The 19,615-nt window shown below is 34.5% G+C and overlaps 1 protein-coding gene across 2 annotated transcripts in view; it reads right to left on the bottom strand.

The window, feature by feature from the left end:
* The window catches only part of LOC126746232 (kazrin), a 160,609-nt gene that overhangs the window by 31,497 nt on the left and 109,497 nt on the right, over positions 1 to 19,615 (bottom strand). For both annotated transcript variants that reach the window (XM_050454397.1, XM_050454389.1), the window contains exons 2-5: positions 14,173 to 14,284; positions 13,796 to 14,098; positions 13,551 to 13,737; positions 12,176 to 12,308 (exon numbers count right to left, since the gene is read on the bottom strand). In XM_050454397.1, the coding sequence (XP_050310354.1) occupies positions 12,176 to 12,308; positions 13,551 to 13,737; positions 13,796 to 14,098; positions 14,173 to 14,226 (677 nt within the window). In that variant the 5' untranslated portion in view covers positions 14,227 to 14,284. The remainder of the gene's footprint in view (positions 1 to 12,175; positions 12,309 to 13,550; positions 13,738 to 13,795; positions 14,099 to 14,172; positions 14,285 to 19,615) is intronic.

Raw genomic sequence — 19,615 nt, 5'->3', positions numbered from 1 at the left:
TAATAGACCATCTCGCAATTATCCACTTGGAAAGGCAGATCATGATCTTTATATGCCAATCCCAAGGTCAGAATTAATAAAAAGCTCTATTCTTTACGGAGCTAAAAAAATGCACAATCATCTGCCTTTGGAAATTAAATCATTGACATCTTTTCCTCGATTTCGCAATGCTTTGAAATCATATTTACTGGAGAGAGCTTTATATGCAGTAGATGATTTTTTTTTAATATTAATGTTTGAGTATCATGCACGCACTAGCTAATTATTAAATTTTTTACGATGTAGAATAGCAATATTTTGTATTGCTAAATTTCTATAAAATTTCTTATGACTTTTTAAACATTGTATTAATGTTTTTGAGTGTTTTTGTTACTTTTTTTACTATTTTTATTTACTTTCCTATTTTCTGACTTTTTACATTAAGTATAAGTATAAGAAATTTGACCAAGTACATTTATGTCTTTTGTACCCAGTTTTGTATATATTTATTCAGTACTTGTATTTTGATTTCTATATTTGTGAGTTTTGCTTTTTATGTATAGCTTTGTCTACAACATTTTTTAAATTTTTTGACAGTAAAGCATATTTGATTTGATTGATTGATTTGATCTGGAGCTATTAAATGTTTATTTAATACATTGATTCATGGAAAATTGAACTTTGGAAGCATTATATGGAACCCTAGTTATGAAATGTACATTCGATTTGAAAGCATCCAAAACAAACTTTTAAGATTTCTTTATTTTAAAACCCGCTTCGGTTCATATATCAAGATGTCAATTTAATTCGAGAGCATTTTGGCGTGATTTCACTTTTCGACAGACGTTTGATAATTGATGTTTCGTTTTTATATAAAGTAATGAATTATCATTTTGTCATTTTGTCCTGTTTTAAATTTAACATTCCTCAAGTCAACATCAGATCGAGCGAATTATTTTTTATTCTATTCAGGAAAACAAATCGCGGTCAGATGGAGAGTTCCATTATGTAGAATATCAAAAAGTTATAATTTGTACTGCCGTTCATTAGACGTTTTTAACATGTCACTTAATACAGTTAAAAATACTTTAAAACGAAATATTGTCTTTGAAAGTTTATGAGGCTAATGTAGAAATTTAGCATTAAAAAATTACTTTTTTTTAAGTCTTTTATATTCAAATTATTTTGATTTATGTACTTAACCATTTAGTCAGTTAGTTATATTATTCTCAATAAAATAGTATATTTAAGTTAGTTAAGATAAGTTTGTGGATACCTTTTTGGGCGTGTAGCCTGTTGTATCCCTATATGGTCACCAAATAAATAAATAAGTATCAATCATTTAAAATACGGTATACTAGAAAAAAACAATGAATGTTCAAGCATCAGGGTGTAAAGGATCATAATTTTTTTTTAAATTGTAATTAGTAGTTTAGGAATTTATGAAATTTATTTTAACAATTTCATTATTTTTTTTAAGTTATTTTTGCGATTAGACTGTTTTTAAAGTATGCCCTTATTATAGTGTTTTAATATGTTTAAATGCAACACGAAGAATTAAATATAAAATTGTCAGTAATTAAAACTCAAGTTGCAAAAGAATCGAAACGAGTGCTAAAGAAAAATGTTCCTCGCAGTGAGAAGGTTAGAACTGAATTAATATAATACATTTACAAGCACAGTTAGGCAGTCGTGGAATTCCTTAGATCGATTAGAGAGAGACATTTGTACACAATATTTTTCTTATATCAGAGATAAATTAGTAAAATCATTTCAATCATTAGAACTTTAAATCATAATTCCACAGTCCATTTTTTCGAACATAAATCCTACTATTGTAGAAAGTGAGAACGGAAGCGACGACGAAGTTGAAATTATTAATATTACAACAATGGCAACCGCAGCCAATTTTTTTAATCTTGCTAGTAAGTTAGTTTCGACCTAATTTGATGGTACATTTGAACATTTTCAATCAGTTTTGGATTGCTTAGAACTACTGCAAGCAACAGGTCATGAAAATAATGCTTTAGCTTTTATTAAAACCCGTTTAACGGGAAAAGCGCAAACTCTAATAACAAATGAACAAACAATAAATCAAATTATAGATAAGCTTAAAAGTAATATTAAGGGCGACAGTTCTCGTTTATTAACATCTAGACTCTGAAACTGTAAACAAAACCACAAAGATGCAACTTCATATGCTGCTGAAATCGAAGCATTAGCAGACAAATTGCAAAAATCTTTTATTTCAGAAGGCGTACCAGCACAAGTTACAGAGAGTTATACCATAGAAACCAAGGTAAAATCAACTAAAGCCGCGTACAGACCGAGTTTCCAACGCCAAGCCCCTCCTTCCAAGCACTTGTGACGTTGGCGTTGGTCGTTGGAAACGATTGGAATGCGCTCGTCCACACCAAAATTTAGATTTGAGTTGGACTTGGTCGGACTGGATTGGTAAAGGTTCGGAGACTGACTAGTGGTGGATGCTAGTCTGTCACACTATGTCAAGCGACGAGGACGATTTACTGCTTGCGAGTGCAGGGTTTTTAATAATTAATTCTATAATTATTTCAAATAAAAAGAAGAAGAAACGGCCTAGACGTTGGTGGATAATAACACCATATAAGAATAGAAGTTTGTATAGTGGCAGCCACTTACTAAATGAACTACAAAATGAAGATGGTGGACATTTTAAAAATTTTTTGTAGAATGATCCCAGAAATTTTTAATACATTATTGCTTCTTGTGTAACCAAAAATTGAGCGGAAGAATACAAATTATAGAAGTGCTATTCCAGCTAAAGAGAGGCTTGCTGTTACACTGCATTTTTGGGCAACTCGAAATTCTTATTCAAGTTTAGCGTTTATTAAATTCTTATTCAAGTTTAGCCGCTGTTATTGAAAGTCTACAAGAATATATAAAGGTAAGTTTTATTATTTTAATTATTATCTACAAACATATTACAAAATGGTGATTGCTGCTTGGGAGTACTTAAAGTTTCATTCTCATTTGGTGCGTTAATAAGATATTCTGCGAATGATGGAGCCATCGATGATCTAGGAGTAGATCAATTAGTATTTGTATATTGCTGCTGATTCTGATGGCCACCATAATAAGTTCCAGGTGATGGCAATGGCCATGACACGTAACTAGGGGTTGAAGTATTACTCCATTAAAACGTTGATTGCATTTTGTATCTTCCCATCTCAGCTTGAAAAAGGATATTTGCAAATTCGTGCTTTACAACAGCACGCGTATGATTGTCAGATTTTTCTAGCTGACTGCCGATATATTCTCCATATAATACGCATTCGTTTTTAAAATTTTTCCTTGCCCTTTTGTCACTAAGATTTTGTATGACAGCAAAAGCTCTTCGATTCGGGGGTCCTCCGGTTCACGTCTTTTAGCTGCCACTTTAAATGAAGTAGAAGGTTTAGAAAAATTAGACTTAGACTTATTTTCAGTCGATAGGTTACGGTTCGAAATTACTGATGTGGAACTACACGAACTATTTTCTTTATCTGGAACTGCTGGTGTAGAGCTAACCGGGGAGCTAACCTGCTGAATAGTAACCTCGTCATCCTCGTTTTCTTGTGGTTCTGTTGACGCGTTTAATTCGTCGTCATCCTGAGATCCCTGAGTATCATCGGCTTAAGCAGACTCTTATAAAAAAAAGTAACATATTACTTTTGAGATAGTTTCAATAAAAAACTTTTATGGTATTAACCACACAAACAATTTATTTTATCTAAGGACTATTTGCTAATGAACGCATTATGCTTGTCATAGTAACCATAAAATGTTATTCATATTACACTGCTTTAAAATGAGGCATCACCGGTCGGGTATTATTCCCATTTAAGATTTTAGGAATCAACCGCGCCACTGGATAAGGGATGAAGCTAGGGATCTCTAAATATTTTAAAAAATCATCGCCCTGAAATTAAAAATGGACGTGTGCAAGCGATTTTTTTTTGATTGCCTAGATATAGCCATTGTAAGTTCTTAAATTGTCACCCTGTATATCTTTAATTACATTTATAATCAGGGGCCAACTAAACATAGATTGACCAATAGAATGCTAAAAACCTGATTAAAAAAGAATATTTAAAAAAAAATTAGATTAGGTGGTTGAATTTCATAAAAAAATGAGGTGTCCCGAACTCAGTGATGAGCAGTTTATTTTAAAAGCACCACTGGTCGAATATGTAACACCCTGTATCAATACGGTTTATTTTTTACAGATGCCTGAAACTAAAGACGAGTGGCTAAATGTTGCCCGACAGTACGAAGAAAACTGGAGCTTTCCGCATTGTATCGGCGCCATGGATGGGAAGCACATACAGTTGCAAGCCCCAATTAATACTGGCAGCAATTTTTTTAATTATAAGTCAACATTTAGCACTGTTCTGTTCGCACTTGTAGATGCTGACTATAATTTTTTATATGAGAACGTTGGATGTCAGGGAAGAATTTCGGACGGAGGTGTATTTAGAAATACATCTCTATGCAAACAACTTGAGCAAAATGCTTTGAACTTGTGAACCAGATCCACATAATTTACTAGGAAGAAATAAGCTAGTTCCGTATGTTTTTGTTGCGGATGAGGCATTCCCTTTAAAAAATAATATTATGAAACCTTATCCAGGATCACATGAAAAAGGGTCAGTTAAACGCATTTTCAATTATAGATTATCCAGGGCAAGAAGGATAGTTGAGAATGTATTTGGAATTCTATCCGCAATTTTCAGAGTACTAAGAAAACCATTGCTTGCAGAGCCAGAAAAAGCTGATATAATTGTAATGGCGTGCATTTATTTGAAATAATTTTCTCAGAAAGAACCAGTCTACCAAACATGTTTACAAACCGAATGGAACTTTTGACACCGAAGTAAACGGGCAGCTAATAGAAGGATCGTGGAGGCGTCAATTGAGTGAGACCACCTTACCCTCAATACCTAAAGTGGCTAGAAAATCTGCTTCAAATGCAGAAAAAATTCGAAAGGAATATGCAGAGTATTTCGCACTTCAAGGACGTGTACCCTGGCAAGATGACTATGCATAATATTTTCCATTTTGGTTTGTATTAATAATTATACACTCGGAAGCAAAATAAACGCACCACCCTAAAATTATGAAAAAAGTTAATACTGTGCCAAAAATCAAAGAGCTAATACTGGATTTGGAAACTTCAATCCATTTCTCAGCTATCGTGTTATGGCGATTTTTTTAGTAAAATTTTTATAGTGCCATTTTGACACTTTTAAAAAACGCTTTAAAAAAACTTTTTTCCTAACTTTAAGTGAAATTGACTAGTCCCATTCGAAAGAGCGGTAAAAATTATACATTTTCTAAAAATTCCATCAAAATTGAACAATGGATAGTTCAAATATAAAATTTTAAAAGTGCCAAAAATTGCCCATTTTCCGCTATTTTTGCAGAAATCCTAAAAAACGCGCTATTTTTACCACTTTTAAAATTTCATATCTAAACTATCCATTTCTTCAAGTTTAATGGCATTTTCAGGATGTGTATAATTTTCACCGCTCTTTCAAATGGGACTAGCCAATTTCACCTTTTTTTTTTAAAGCTTTTATTAAAAAAATCGCCAAAACACATCAGCTGAGAAATGGAGTGAAGTTTGCAAATACAGTATTAGCTCTTTGGTTTTTGGCACAGTATTCATTTTTTATTTCATTTCATAATTTTAGGGTGGTGCGTTTATTTTGCTTCCAAGTGTAGTTAATTCTATGTACCTATGCTATTAAAATGTACTTACTTTTTCTGTGTTTTGTGTTGTTCTTGGATGAAACTTATCATTTAAAAACTGCATTGATTTAAAGGCAAACCATTTTGAGTGATACTTGTCTTCTGTACCCATTCCCGAACGCACCAAACCTTCACGTTTCATTTCACGGCGATACGAAGTTAACAAGCTCTCCATTTTCTTTTTTACTTGTTTTTCTTTTCTTTAAGCGTGTTTTCTCGTTAAGCCGCGTACAGACCGTATTTCCAACCTAAACCAACACAGTCCAAGGCACATGTGGTTACAGATTTGGAGGTGTTCGGATTGGTGAGTACGGCGCGAGCCAACGTAAGCCAACGGTTTCCAACCGCTTCCAATGGCGCCGTTGACGTTCGATTGCGTTCGGTCTTTGAGCGGTACATCAAAGGGAAATATGATTTGGTTTGGACAGGATTTGTCGCGAACACGATTTTAGTGTTTTTAGTCGTTTGTCTGCCATCGGTGAGAGAAGATTCGCGTTTGCTTTTAATTTTAAGACGGGAAAAATGGAGTGGACTGAAGAATTAAGCCTTAAGTTATTTAAGTGCTATAGACAACATCCAATATTGTGGGACCCTACTCATAAACAATATAAAATGTCAAAGAAGAAACCAGATATATGGAAACTATTGGAGCAGAATTTAAATGTGAAGAAAATCAAGTAAAAAAGAAAATGGAGAGCTTGTTAACTTCGTATCGCCGTGAAATGAAACGTGAAGGGTTGGTGCGTTCGGGAATGGGCACAGAAGACACGTATCACTCAAAATGGTTTGCCTTTAAATCAATGCAGTTTTTAAATGATAAGTTTCGTCCAAGAACAACACAAAACACAGAAAAAGTAAGTACATTTTAATAGCATAGGTACATAGGACTAACTACTTGGAAGCAAAATAAACGCACCACCCTAAAATTATGAAAGGGAATAAAAAATGAATACTGTACCAAAAATCAAAGAGCTAATACTGGATTTGCAAACTTCAATCCATTTCTCAGCTGACGTGTTTTGGCGATTTTTTTAATAAAATTTTTATAGTGCCTTTTTGACACTCTTAAAAAAAGCTTTAAAAAAAACTTTTTCTGTGTAACTTTAGGTGAAATTGGCTAGTCCCATTTGAAAGAGCGGTGAAAATTATACACATCTTGAAAATGCCATTAAACTTGAAGAAATGGATAGTTTAGATATGAAATTTGAAAAGTGGCAAAAATAGCGCGTTTTTTAGGATTTCTGCAAAAATAGCGGAAAATGGGCAATTTTTGGCACTTTTAAAATTTTATATTTGGACTCTCCATTGTTCAATTTTGATGAAATTTTTAGAAAATGTATAATTTTTACCGCTTTTTCGAATGGGACTAGTCAATTTCGCCTAAAGTTAGGAAAAAAGTTTTTTTAGGTGTGTTTAAGTGTCAAAATAGCACTATAAAAATTTTATTAAAAAAATCGCCATAACACGATAGCTAAGAAATGGATTGAAGTTTGCAAATCCAGTATTAGCTCTTTGATTTTTGGCACAGTATTAATTTTTTTCATAATTTTAGAGTGGTGCGTTTATTTTCCTTCCGAGTGGATAATTATTAATACAAACTAAAATGGAAAATATTATGCATAGTCATCTTGCCAGGGTACACGTCCTTGAAGTGCGAAATACTCTGCATATTCCTTTCGAATTTCTTCTGCATTTGAAGCAGATTTTCTAGCCACTTTAGGTATCGAGAGTAAGGTGCTCTCACCGAATTGACGCCTCCACGATCCTTCTATTAGCTGCCTGTTTACTTCAGTGTCAAAAGTTCCATTCGGTTTGTAAACATGTTTGGTAGACTGGTTCTTTCTGAGAAAATTATGCAAATAAATGCACGCCATTACAATTATCAGCTTTTTCTGGCTCTAAAAGCAATGGTTTTCTTAGTACTCTGAAAACTGCGGATAGAATTCCAAATACATTCTCAACTATCCTTCTTGACCTAAATAATCTATAATTGAAAATGCGTTTAACTGACCCTTTTTCATGTGATCCTGGATAAGGTTTCATAATATTATTTTTTAAAGGGAATGCCTCATCCGCAACAAAAACATACGGAACTGGTTTATTTCTTCGTAGTAAATAGAGCCACATATCTGGTAAGTTCAAAGCATTTTGCTCAAGTTGTTTGCATAGAGATGTATTTCTAAATACACCTCCATCCGAAATTCTTCCCTGACATCCAACGTTTGCATATAAAAAATTAGTCAGCATCTACAAGTGCAAACAGAACAGTGCTAAATGTTGACTTATAATTAAAAAAATTGCTGCCAGTATTAATTGGGGCTTGCAACTGTATGTGCTTCCCATCCATGGCGCCGATACAATGCGGAAAGCTTCAGTTTTCTTCGTATTATCGGGCAACATTTAGCCACTCGTCTTTAGTTTCAGGCATCTGTAAAAAATAAATCGTATTGATAGAGGGTGTTACAATTTCGACCAGTGGTACTTTTAAAATAAACTGCTCATCACTGAGTTCGGGACACCTCATTTTTTTGATGAAATTCAACCACCTAATCTAATATTTTTTAAAAATATTCTTTTTTAATCAGGTTTTTAGTATTCTATTGGTCAATCTATGTTTAGTTGGATTATAAATGTAATTAAAGATATACAGGGTGACAATTTAAAAACTTACAATGGCTATATCTAGGCAATCAAAAAAATCGCTTGCACACGTCGATTTTTAATTTCAGGGGGATGATTTTTTAAAATATTTAGAGGCCCCTAGCTTCATCCCCTATGCAGTGGCGCGGTTGATTCCTAAAATCTTAAATGGGAATAAGGGTCGAGTGATACCTCATTTTAAAGCAGTGTAATATGAATAACATTTTATGGTTACTATGACAAGCATAATGCGTTCATTAGTAAATAGTCCTTAGATAAAATAAATTGTTTGTGTGGTTAATACCATAAAAGTTTCTTATTAAAACTATCTCAAAAGTAATATGTTACTTTTTTTTATAAGAGTCTGCTTACGCCGATGATACTCAGGGATCTCAGGATGACGACGAATTAAACGCGTCAACAGAACCACAAGAAAACGAGGATGACGAGGTTACTATTCAGCAGGTTAGCTCTACACCAGCAGTTCCAGATAAAGAAAATAGTTCGTGTAGTTCCACATCAGTAATTTCGAACCGTAACCTATCGACTGAACATAAGTCTAAGTCTAATTTTTCTAAACCTTCTACTTCGTTTAAAGTGGCAGCTAAAAGACGTGAACCGGAGGACCCCCGAATCGAAGCAGCTTTTGCTGTCATATAAAATCTTAGTGACAAAAGGGCAAGGAAAAATGAAAAAAACGAATGCGTATTATATGGAGAATATATCGGCACTCAGCTAGAAAAATCTGACAATCATACGCGTGGTGTTGTAAAGCACGAATTTGCAAATATCCTTTTTCAAGCTGAGATGGGAAGATACAAAATGCAATCAACGTTTCAATGGAGTAATACTTCAACCCCTATTTACGTACCATCGCCATTGTCATCACCAGGAACTTACTATGGTGGCCATCAGAATCAGCAATATACAAATACTAATTGATCTACTTCTAGATCATCGATGGCTCCATTATCCGCAGAATTTCTTATTAACGCACCAAATGAAAATGAAACGTTAAGTACTCCCAAGCAGCAATCATCAATTTCTAATATGTTTGTAGATAATAATTAAAATAATAAAACTTACCTTTATATATTCTTGTAGACTTTTAATAACAGCGGCACACACTTCAGGAATAATACTCGATATAGACTGTTTTGACATTTTGAATGTAAACGCTTAACTTGAATAAGAATTTCCAGTTGCCAAAAAATGCAGTGTAACAGCAAGCCTCTCTTTAGCTGGAATAGCACTTCTATAACTTGTATTCTTCCGCTCAATTTTTGGTTTCACAAGAAGCAATAATGTATTGAACATTTCTGGGGTCATTCTACAAAAATTTTTAAAATGTCCACCATCTTCATTTTGTAGTTCATTTAGTAAGTGGCTGCCACTATACAAACTTCTATTCTTAAATGGTGTTGTTACCCACCAACGTCTACGCCGTTTCTTCTTCTTTTTATTTGAAATAATTATAGAATTAATTATTAAAAACCCCGCACTCGCAAGCAGTAAATCGTCCTCGTCGCTTGACATAGTGTGACAGACTAGCATCCAGCACTAGTCAGTCTCCGAACCTTTACCAACCCAGTCCGACCAAGTCCAACTCAAATTTAAATTTTGGTGTGGACGAGCGCATTCCAATCGTTTCCAACGACCAACGCCAACGTCACATGTGCTTGGAACGAGGGGTTTGGCGTTGGAAACTCGGTCTGTACGCGGCTTAGTAATTCAAGCCGGTAATTTTTCAAGCGTTAACGATTGTCTTAAAGCCCCGTCCAGACCGAATTTCCAACGCTAGCCAACGGCACATGTGAAGTAGCTTGGGACGCGTTGGTTTTGGTGTGTACGGCGGCGGCCAATCGAAACCAACGCTTCCCAATGGCAAAGTTGGCGTTGGCTTGCGTTCGGTAGTCGAGCGGTAACATCAAAGAGATACCTGTTTGTGTCGAATTTGGTGTGGACGAGATTTGGATTATTTTCAAATTTCAGTCGTTCGAAAACATTTGTTCTGTGCGTGCGTATTCTGTGCATATTTTTGATATGGAGTGGACCGATGATTTGTGTTTAAAATTAATAGAAATTTATAGGGTTAACCCTATTTTATGGGACTTTACAAATTTACAATTTAAATTGTCAAAAAAGAAAATAGACATTTGGCAAAACATAGCTAGTCAATTTAATTGCGACATCTCAGAAGTTAAGAAAAAAATTGTTAATGACTTCTTACCGCCGAGAAGTTCGCCGTGAAAATACGACGTTTTCTGGAATGGGAACAGAAGATTTATACTGTTCAAAATGGTTTGCATTCCAAGCTATGCAGTTTTTAAATAGCAAGTTTCGTCCAAGAAAAACTTAAAACACTGAAATTGTAAGTATATATACCTACTTTATTATTTCTTAATTAATATAGGTACTAATTTTAAAAAAATAGGCAGTTTTTCATGAATTTTGCAAAAATAGGTTTTTGTGAATTTTGTGAATGTGAAACCTAAAATACAAAAAAACAACATATTAAAAATACATCGATGTCACAACACAGTAGAGATACCTTTTCTATGCATAATCATTTTGCCAAGGTAAAGCACCGTTGGACGTAAAATATTCGGCAAACTCAGCTCGTATTTGTTCAGCACTTGTAGCCGATTTTCGAGCTACTTTTGGAATGGTGGTTAATCCAGTTTGACCATCGGATTGTTTTTGCCATAATCCTTCTATTATTTGTCCATTTATCTCGGTATCAAAACTTCCATTTGGACTATACACATGTTTCGAAGATTGATTTTTTCTCAAATAATTGTGCAAGTAAATACATGTCATAACATTATTTTCTGCTTTATGTGGTTCTAACAACATTGGCTTCCTTAAAACTCGAAACACCGCAGATAATATACCGAATACGTTTTCAACAATTTTTCTCGCTCGAGAAAGTCTATAATTAAAAACTCGTTTGGAAGATCCATTTTGATGAGAGCCTGGGTATGGTTTTAAAATATTATCTTTTAAAGGGAAGGCTTCATCAGCAACGAAAACATACGGGATATGGTTGTGTCTTCCTGGTAAAACATCTGGATTTGGCAAATTAAAAGAATTTTCTTCGAGTTTTTTAAACAAAGTTGCATTTCTAAAAACACCTCCGTCAGAAATTCTTCCCTGATATCCAATATCGGCATATACAAAGTTGTAATCAGCATCGACATTTTATTACTATTAGGATTTTTGTTTTCTGGATGATGCCCTTTACAAGTGGCCATAATGAAGGTCATTCTCTAGGAAGGGGAAGTGTAAAGGATCATTAAACTCCAACATATTTATTAGCAATCATTCTATTTTATTCCAGTTAGGAAATATTGCAAGGTTAGGTTTAGGCTACCATAAGTACATTCACCTTAAAATAGTTTAGTAAGCATTATAATAAATGGAGTAATAACATTCTCAGGATATTGAGTACGATGACACCAGTTTATTGCTGAACTGTTAAATAGTATATTCAAATCAAACCGAATATAAGAATAGAATGATTATTAATAAAAAGTCAATAAACCAAGTAACATGGGACTTTTATTTTACAAGGGAAAAAAACGCTGATAGTAAATTTTGAGGTTGAGACCAATTGATAATTTATAATATCTACTGAGTTTGTAAATTGAAATTTGTATTTCCTCGAAATCATGTTCCATGGACTATCATCTTTTTTTTGCCTGATTCTTTTTAAGTTAAAACTTAGTGTTAGTGTGTTAAGTTAGTTAAAACTTAGTTAGTGTGATACGAGACTGTAAGGCCTTACCTGTCGTTCTCTTGCCTCAGCCTACGAATAACCGAGTTAGATTTTGGGAAGTTTGATGGCGAGGGAAGCAAAGCCAAGAGGTCATCCGGGTTGCCTCCGTCCGAGCTCCGGTTCGATCTGGGTGAAGAGGAATCTGAAAAAAGTGAATAAATTACACACTGTCAACGACCGCTATAATCAAAAACTTATTAGACCGTAAACAAATTACAATTTGCTAAAACCAGAGACGGAACGATACGGATGAGGCCTTTAGTAGCCAATTGGCCGTAACAAGTAATTGAGATTTTTTAAAGCTGAATAAATCGAAGTATTCGCCCTATAGCTGGGAAAATAAATTTGTAAAATGCTCTTCGAACATTGCGGGGGTGAAGAGCAGTAAAATATTATGGATTCTCTGGGTATCTAAAAGGGGGCAATTTGTCGCGGACGAGAGCGTAAAAAGGTAGTGAAAGTTTATATCGGTCGTCGAATCACTCTATTAAAGTTCAAACTTTGAGAGCCCGATGGCCCGTTTTATTGAGATGTATCCATGTCGGGTTGATTCGGTTGGAAGTTCGAGATTCGAAGATTAGCACAAAAAAACGACTTTAGAGCTAAATAAAACCAAATATAACAACAAAATAAATGAAGGGTCTCGGGAGAAAACCATGAATGTCACAAAATTATGAAAGTTGGGCTAAGTAGCCCATTTAGTAGGTTCTGAAAAAACTTTTGCTGATTTTTCAAGTAAGGGAGAAAACCTTGGATGAGCTGAAAAAAGAAGAAAACCGTGCATTTCCGCCCGTTAATGGTTAAAACAATGAATGGCAGCAGTTCCAATGACATTAGGCATTAAATTTTGTTTTGCACAGTAGTCAGTTCAGGGTAGCTATATAAGAGTATCAAAAAAAATGTATACAGTGTGTCCAAGATAAGGATGTCTATCATGGAGATCTCGGCAGCTATAGGAGATACGAGGTTGATTAAATTAGAGAAAAGTTGCGCATTTTAGAGCCTAACAATACGCCGTTTAGAAAGTTTTAATTTTGAGTAGTTCCGGAGATATTCAAGAAAAACCGATATTTGCCGATTTCGTTCTTATTTTTTTCTGGCGTTATTTAAAAAGATATAAACAAACAAACGACACATTCTCATGGCCACTTTTTAAGCTCTAAAAAATAATAATAATAAAATAACATTGCGAGATTTTTCGTACGACGTTTCGTTTTGAAGAAACCATCATCAACTTAATTTTTTTATATAATAAAATAGTACTAATTCTAGATTTTCAATGTTCTAAGGCCTTTTGCAATATTTTCAGTAAAAAGCAGTAAAACAGTACGTAGACAAAAAGACCATAAAACTCCAAACGTTGACTCATTTTATCCGAACTCACCCATATCCGGTTGGCTGCTACACCCCGGCTTCGGCGAGTCGGACCTCACATTTTCAAGGGATGATCTGCTGTCCTTTACAGGGCTGCCACCCTCTCGTATTGTCATATTGTCCCTAAGTAATGTTCTATTTTCAGTCTCCAACAGTTCGCATTTCACTGGGTTTGATCTGGTCTTTTGAATATCCTTCTGAAGACCACGACAAAAAATTACAAAAAGAAAAACTTGTTATAACTGAAACCCTCACCTTACTCACTTCCTCGTTCGAGTCCAACGAGCTGGTATTATTCAAGGACTTACTCCTCCTAGACTCAATCGAGCTCGACTTGGAGGTGCCATTTTTCAATTTCACCTCCTCACCCCCGCTATTGATCTCTTTGATTTCGCATTTTTGGAGTTGAACGGGTTGTAGCAGGTTATCAGCTATTTCTGGAAACTTATGCTCGTTCGACGGGTTCGACAGGGGGGTGGGAGCAGAGGTAGGATAGTCGGGGTCGATCCGGGCTGCGAGAGCTGAAGAATGTTCTTCTACCATTCTGCGAAGCTTAGACTATACGAGGAGAATAATTGAAATATAAAGGAAGAAATAAAACAGATGAAGTGGATGATTTTTTCCTTATTTACCTGTGCATCTACAAGCAGACGCCGCATTAGCAGCGCCATGGGGGCGTCCCGCATGCCTTCTGGAAGCGTCTTTTCAGTACAGGTGGCGACATATTGCCGGCCAGTTTACCAACTGTAACATTAAAAAAAAAACAGAGTTTAGGTGACAGTTAAAAACATGGAAAAACGACAGTTACTAAGGACGCCATCTTAGAAATAAAGATGGAGAAAGGAAGAGGGTCTGGTAATCAAGATGGCATTTCAAAAAAGGGAAAGGAGGAGGAGATTTTTTTATATTATATGTTAATATGGCTAAAATACAATACATGTTTGTCTATAATTTTATCGTCTAAACAAAACTTCGTCCTGTGGGAAAATATTTTACGCGATTAATAATAAAATAAACATCAATTTTCGCTTAAGGCTCGGCCTTACGGTCTCGCTTCAATCTCAGGTCGAAATTCCAAAGCAAAAACCAATTTAGGGCTGAGAGCGCTACCACATGCTATAAGAAACACCCCCCAAAGCTATATCAAGAACGGCTGTTTCCTCCCTTTATTGCAGTATATAAATTTGATTTGCTTGAATGGACTGGGGGGGGGGAGGGAGAGCTAAATATTTGCACTGTTAGTCATTGCATACTCTATTGGGGATACCTGAACATAGAGAGGGAATAAATTCCTATGTGATGACGTTTTTTGAAGCAAAAGGAAAAACGGTTTATATTTAAGAAAAACCTACTTGTCAGCCTAAGATGAGGTTTAACATAAATGTCAACCTACAAGTTCAAGATATCTTGAAAAGTATTAATATCTGAGACACATGCTTGAAATCATTTTCGTAGGTTATAATCTGGTAAACAAATTTGCTACCTATAGTTTTTTTAATAAGACTAATTCAAATCAAGATATTTAAAAAAAACTAGCCCGTTAGACCGAGACGAGTTCCAATTAAATCAGTCAACCTACAAATTTCAAGATAATTCGAAAAATATCAATTGAATTGACGAAACAGTGGGCTGCCAAGGCAGTTGTGCATATAGGTCTCCTGATGGACCCGTCATGCCCATAAAAAATATCAATTTCTGAAACAAAAGCTTCGAATCATTTTTGTAGGTTATCATTTAGTTAAGAACTCCTATTTATATTATCTACAGTTTTTTTTTAGTTTTTTAGTTTTTTTTTAGTTCAAAATATCTCATCATTTGCAGCAGTGTGGTACAAGAATAATGTGTCATTTTTAACATCCTCAGTTTAAACTCCACATATCTCAAAAACTAATAAAGATATTCTCATGAAACAAGAAGGGTTGCACTCAGAAAAGAGCATTTTACAAAACTGTTTAAGATCCAAGACAATTTAGCTAATAATTTTGAAAATATATACTCATTTGCAGCAGTCTGGTAGAAGAGTAATGTTTCATCTTTGACTCGGTTTAAACTCCAAATATCTTAAAAACGAATCGGAATATTCTCATAAAACAAAAAGTGTTGTACTCAGAAAAGAGCATTTTATAAAAATTATTTAGGGTCCAAAACAATTTAACTAACAATTTTCAAAATATATCATAATTTGCAGCAGTGTGGTCCAAGAGCAATGTTTCATCTTTCACTTGGTTTTAACTCCAAATATCTTAAAATCTAATCAAAATATTCTCAGGAAACAAAAAAATGTGGTACTCAGAAAAGAACATTCTACAAAAATTGTTTAGGGTTCAGAACTATTTAGCCAACAATTTTTAAAATATCTCATAATTTGCAGAGGTGTGGTCGGAGAAAAATGTGTAACCCGAATGTCAACCTACAAATTTCAAGATATTTCGAAAAATATCTGGTTATGATCTGGTCAACAATTTTATTGATAAAACTAGCCCTAATCAAGATATTTAACAAAAACTTGCCCGTTATACTGAAACGAGTTGCAATTCAAATGGTTGACATCAGAATCATTTTTTTAGGTTGGGATCTAATCAACAACTAGCAATAGATAAAGATACAACCGACAGAAGCTTCAAGCCGCGAGTAAAAGTGACATATTTTTCATGACCTTTAACCCCAAATATATCGAAAACTATGCAATAAAAAAAGGTAAAATACACAGGTCTAATTGCCATTGAAAATCTCTTTGAAATGGTGGTTCAACTGTTGTTATTAACATAGATATTGCTAAAAAACCATTTACCATTTTTTAGATAATTTTTTCACACCATATTATCTATTCATCTGATGATGTGATGAAAAAAGTCGATCTGGAATATTGTTGACCTTAAGAATTTTATTCACCCTAAATCTGGTCCAAACGATAGTAGATTCAAATCGAAAAAGTAACGGGAGTCCGTTGCCGAATCGACTTCGCAATTTCCCCAAGGGGTGAATGACTCTATATGTACATTTATTTGTGCCAGGCAGCCCTTAATGCAACGAGGGTGCATGGACAAGAATATCGTTACGAAGGGCGCGGTGAGTCATCGAAGCTACGTGTTGCATGGATTAGACCTAGTTTGAATCAAAGGGATCCAAAAAAATCCTCTATACAGGCTATCGTTATTTATTGTTGACCCTTTTTTCATCCCCTTCCTATTCTCATGTTGACGTAAAAATGATAATTCGTAATGGCGGATCTTGATGTCAACTGCTACTTGTCAGATGTCAGATGTCATCTGTCTTTTTTTAGTTTTTTTTTCTTGTCGTTTTCTGATTCCTGTATATCTTTTGCTTCATTTTGTGATTCAAGATGGCAAAGTTGAATTATTGTAACAAAATGACAGTTTATAATGGCGCCACCTTGAATTACAAAACGAAGCAGAAGATAAACAGGAACCAGAAAACGGCGAGAAAAAAACACAATTCGTTTTTTTTCTATTTGGGATTGTCTTATGACACCTGACAAATGATAGTTGATATGCTCCGTCGTTATGAACTATAATTTTTTTTCATCAATTTAACTATTTATCCCATTCCTATTCTTATTTTGATGTAAAAATGATAGTAATGGCGGATGTTGATGTCAGCTGTTACTTGTCAAGTCTTATAAGCCAGGCTTAAATAAAAAAAACGAATTTGTCTTCTTCTTTTGATTTTTCCTCGTTTTCTGGTTACTGTTCTTTTTCTGCTTCTTTTTGTGATTCAAAATGGCGCCATTATGAACTGTAATTTTTTTACATCAATTTAAATTTTCATCCCATTCCTATTCTTATTTTCACGTAAAAATGACAGTAATGGCATTTCTTGATGATAACTGTCACTTATCAGATCTTACAAGCCGCGCCCAAATAAAAAAATTAATTTGTCTTCTTTTTTAATTTTTTGTCATCGTTTTCTGGTTCCTGTTAATTTTCTGCTTGTTTTTATGAGTCAAGATGTCGTCATCATATACTGTAATTTGTTACGTCAATTTAACTTGTCATACCCTTCCTATTCTCATTTTGATGTAAAAATTACAGTTTGTAAAGACGGATCCTAATGTCAACTGTCATTTGTCAGGTGTCACAAAAAAGGCTAAATAAAGAAAACGAATTTGTCTTTTTTAGTTTTTTTTCTCGTCGTTTTCTGGTTCCTGTTTATCTTCTGCTTCTTTTTATGATTCAAGATCACGCCATTATGAACTGTGATTTTGTTACCTCAATTCAACCTTTTATCCCCTTCCCATTGTTATTTTGTCGTAAAAATAACAGGTATAAAAATAACTGTCACTTTTCAAGTGTCATAAGACAAGCTCAGATAAAAAAAACGAATTAGTCTTCTTTATTTTTTTCGCATTTTCTGGCTCTTGTTTATCCTTTGCTTCTTTTTGTGATTCAAGATAGCGCCATATTATAAACTGTAATTTTTTTTTCATTGATTCAACTTTTCATCCCCTTCCTATACTCTCTCTTCAACGTAGTCTTCCTATTTCCAGAGAGACTGATTGGTCTTAGCAGCTCCGGCTATTCTGACCTCTTCCTGTGTTTCCATTTTCCCCTATGTCGAAGTTTCAGGACTTCTTCCTCTAGTTGTATTGCTACTAGAGGATGCTTTCTTGCTTTTATTTGGCTCTGGGTAATTGGTTTCTTGTCTTTGTGGTGCGAGGCCTTTACAGGACAACTTTATTTTGCCAGCTCTGTGGAATGTGTCAATGATATTAGATGACATGGCAGGTGATTGAAAGGTTAGATCATTGTAATAGGAAAGCGTGCGAAAATGCGGTTACATGCTTACCAGAAATCTTCTCGTTCTCATGAGTTTAGCGGACATTCAAATGCTATATGCTCTATAATAACTATTCTGCCACATGAACACATGTCGTCTGGTTTTATTTTAATTTTATGCAAGTGGGCTGGTAAGAGACAGTGGTTTGTTCTGATCCTATTTATAGTCACTCAAGTCCTTAACCCAGGGTATCTTTTGGGGAGCTCAAACACTTTCCGCATACTTTGGTCTTTTTATCCCGGCTGTTTCTTTCAATTCCTGTTTTTACTTTTCCTACATTATCTTCCTGATTATTGGTAAGGTCTCCTTCAACTGAATCTTTGGAACTTTTGCTATTTCTTGTTGCTGCCTCGCTTCATTTGCCAGTTTATCTGCCACTTTATTTCCATTCATCCCGGAGTGACTGGGGAATCAAGCCAGCTTCATTCTTGGGTTCTTAATCAGCGTTTCTACTATCTTCAATACTATGTCTTCACGGTGCGCATTAATTCCTGATCTTGCAATTTTCGATCCAGAAAATATAATTGCTTCTTTCGTGTGTGTTACCTCTATTAACTCTATCACATCCTGTTTCGGCCTTACTATTCTCATTTTAAACGAAAAATGACAGTAATGGTAGATCGGTGGATCCTGATGTCAACTGTCACTTGTTGGGTCTTACAGGCCACGCCCAAATTTAAAAAAACGAATTTGTCTTCTTTAGGGTTTTCTTCTCTCATCGTTTTCTGGTGCCTCTTTATCTTCTGCTTCTTCTTGTGATTCAAGATGGCGCCACTATAAACTGCCATTTTTTTTACGTCAACGGTCGTAATTTTTAATTTATTTAAATAACTTGTCGTATTATTTGTTCGTATAAGCCACGCCCAAATTTCAATATCAATAACAACTTTATGAGTTATTAATATTGAAGAGAGGGATGGGGGTAGCTTATTTATAGGGTGGCCCTACTATCATGTGACAAACCAACAACAATATTAAGGTTTAAAATTCCTTAAGTGTATCCACTCCTTAACCCCGATAATTAATAATTATTAATATTTACTTTACTATGATAAAATAAACAAAACAGGCATCAGTTTTCAATCATTCTTTTATTTATTTACATTGACTCACACACCATTTAGTACAGTAAAATCACATTTTAAATGGAGTAGTGCTTTAACTATTTGAAGTACCCACGATGACTTTTTTGGCGAAAATTCAATAAAAGCCACCCTATAAAGAGCCATTTAAACGATTTAAATTCGTCTTAATATGCAGTTTGAAAGATCCCAATTG

The sequence above is a fragment of the Anthonomus grandis genome, chromosome 2 (genome assembly GCF_022605725.1).
Source record: "Anthonomus grandis grandis chromosome 2, icAntGran1.3, whole genome shotgun sequence".
NCBI classification, from domain to species: Eukaryota; Metazoa; Arthropoda; class Insecta; order Coleoptera; family Curculionidae; genus Anthonomus; species Anthonomus grandis.
Note: the sequence above shows the minus strand (reverse complement) of the source record. Positions and strands in the feature narration are given on the sequence as shown.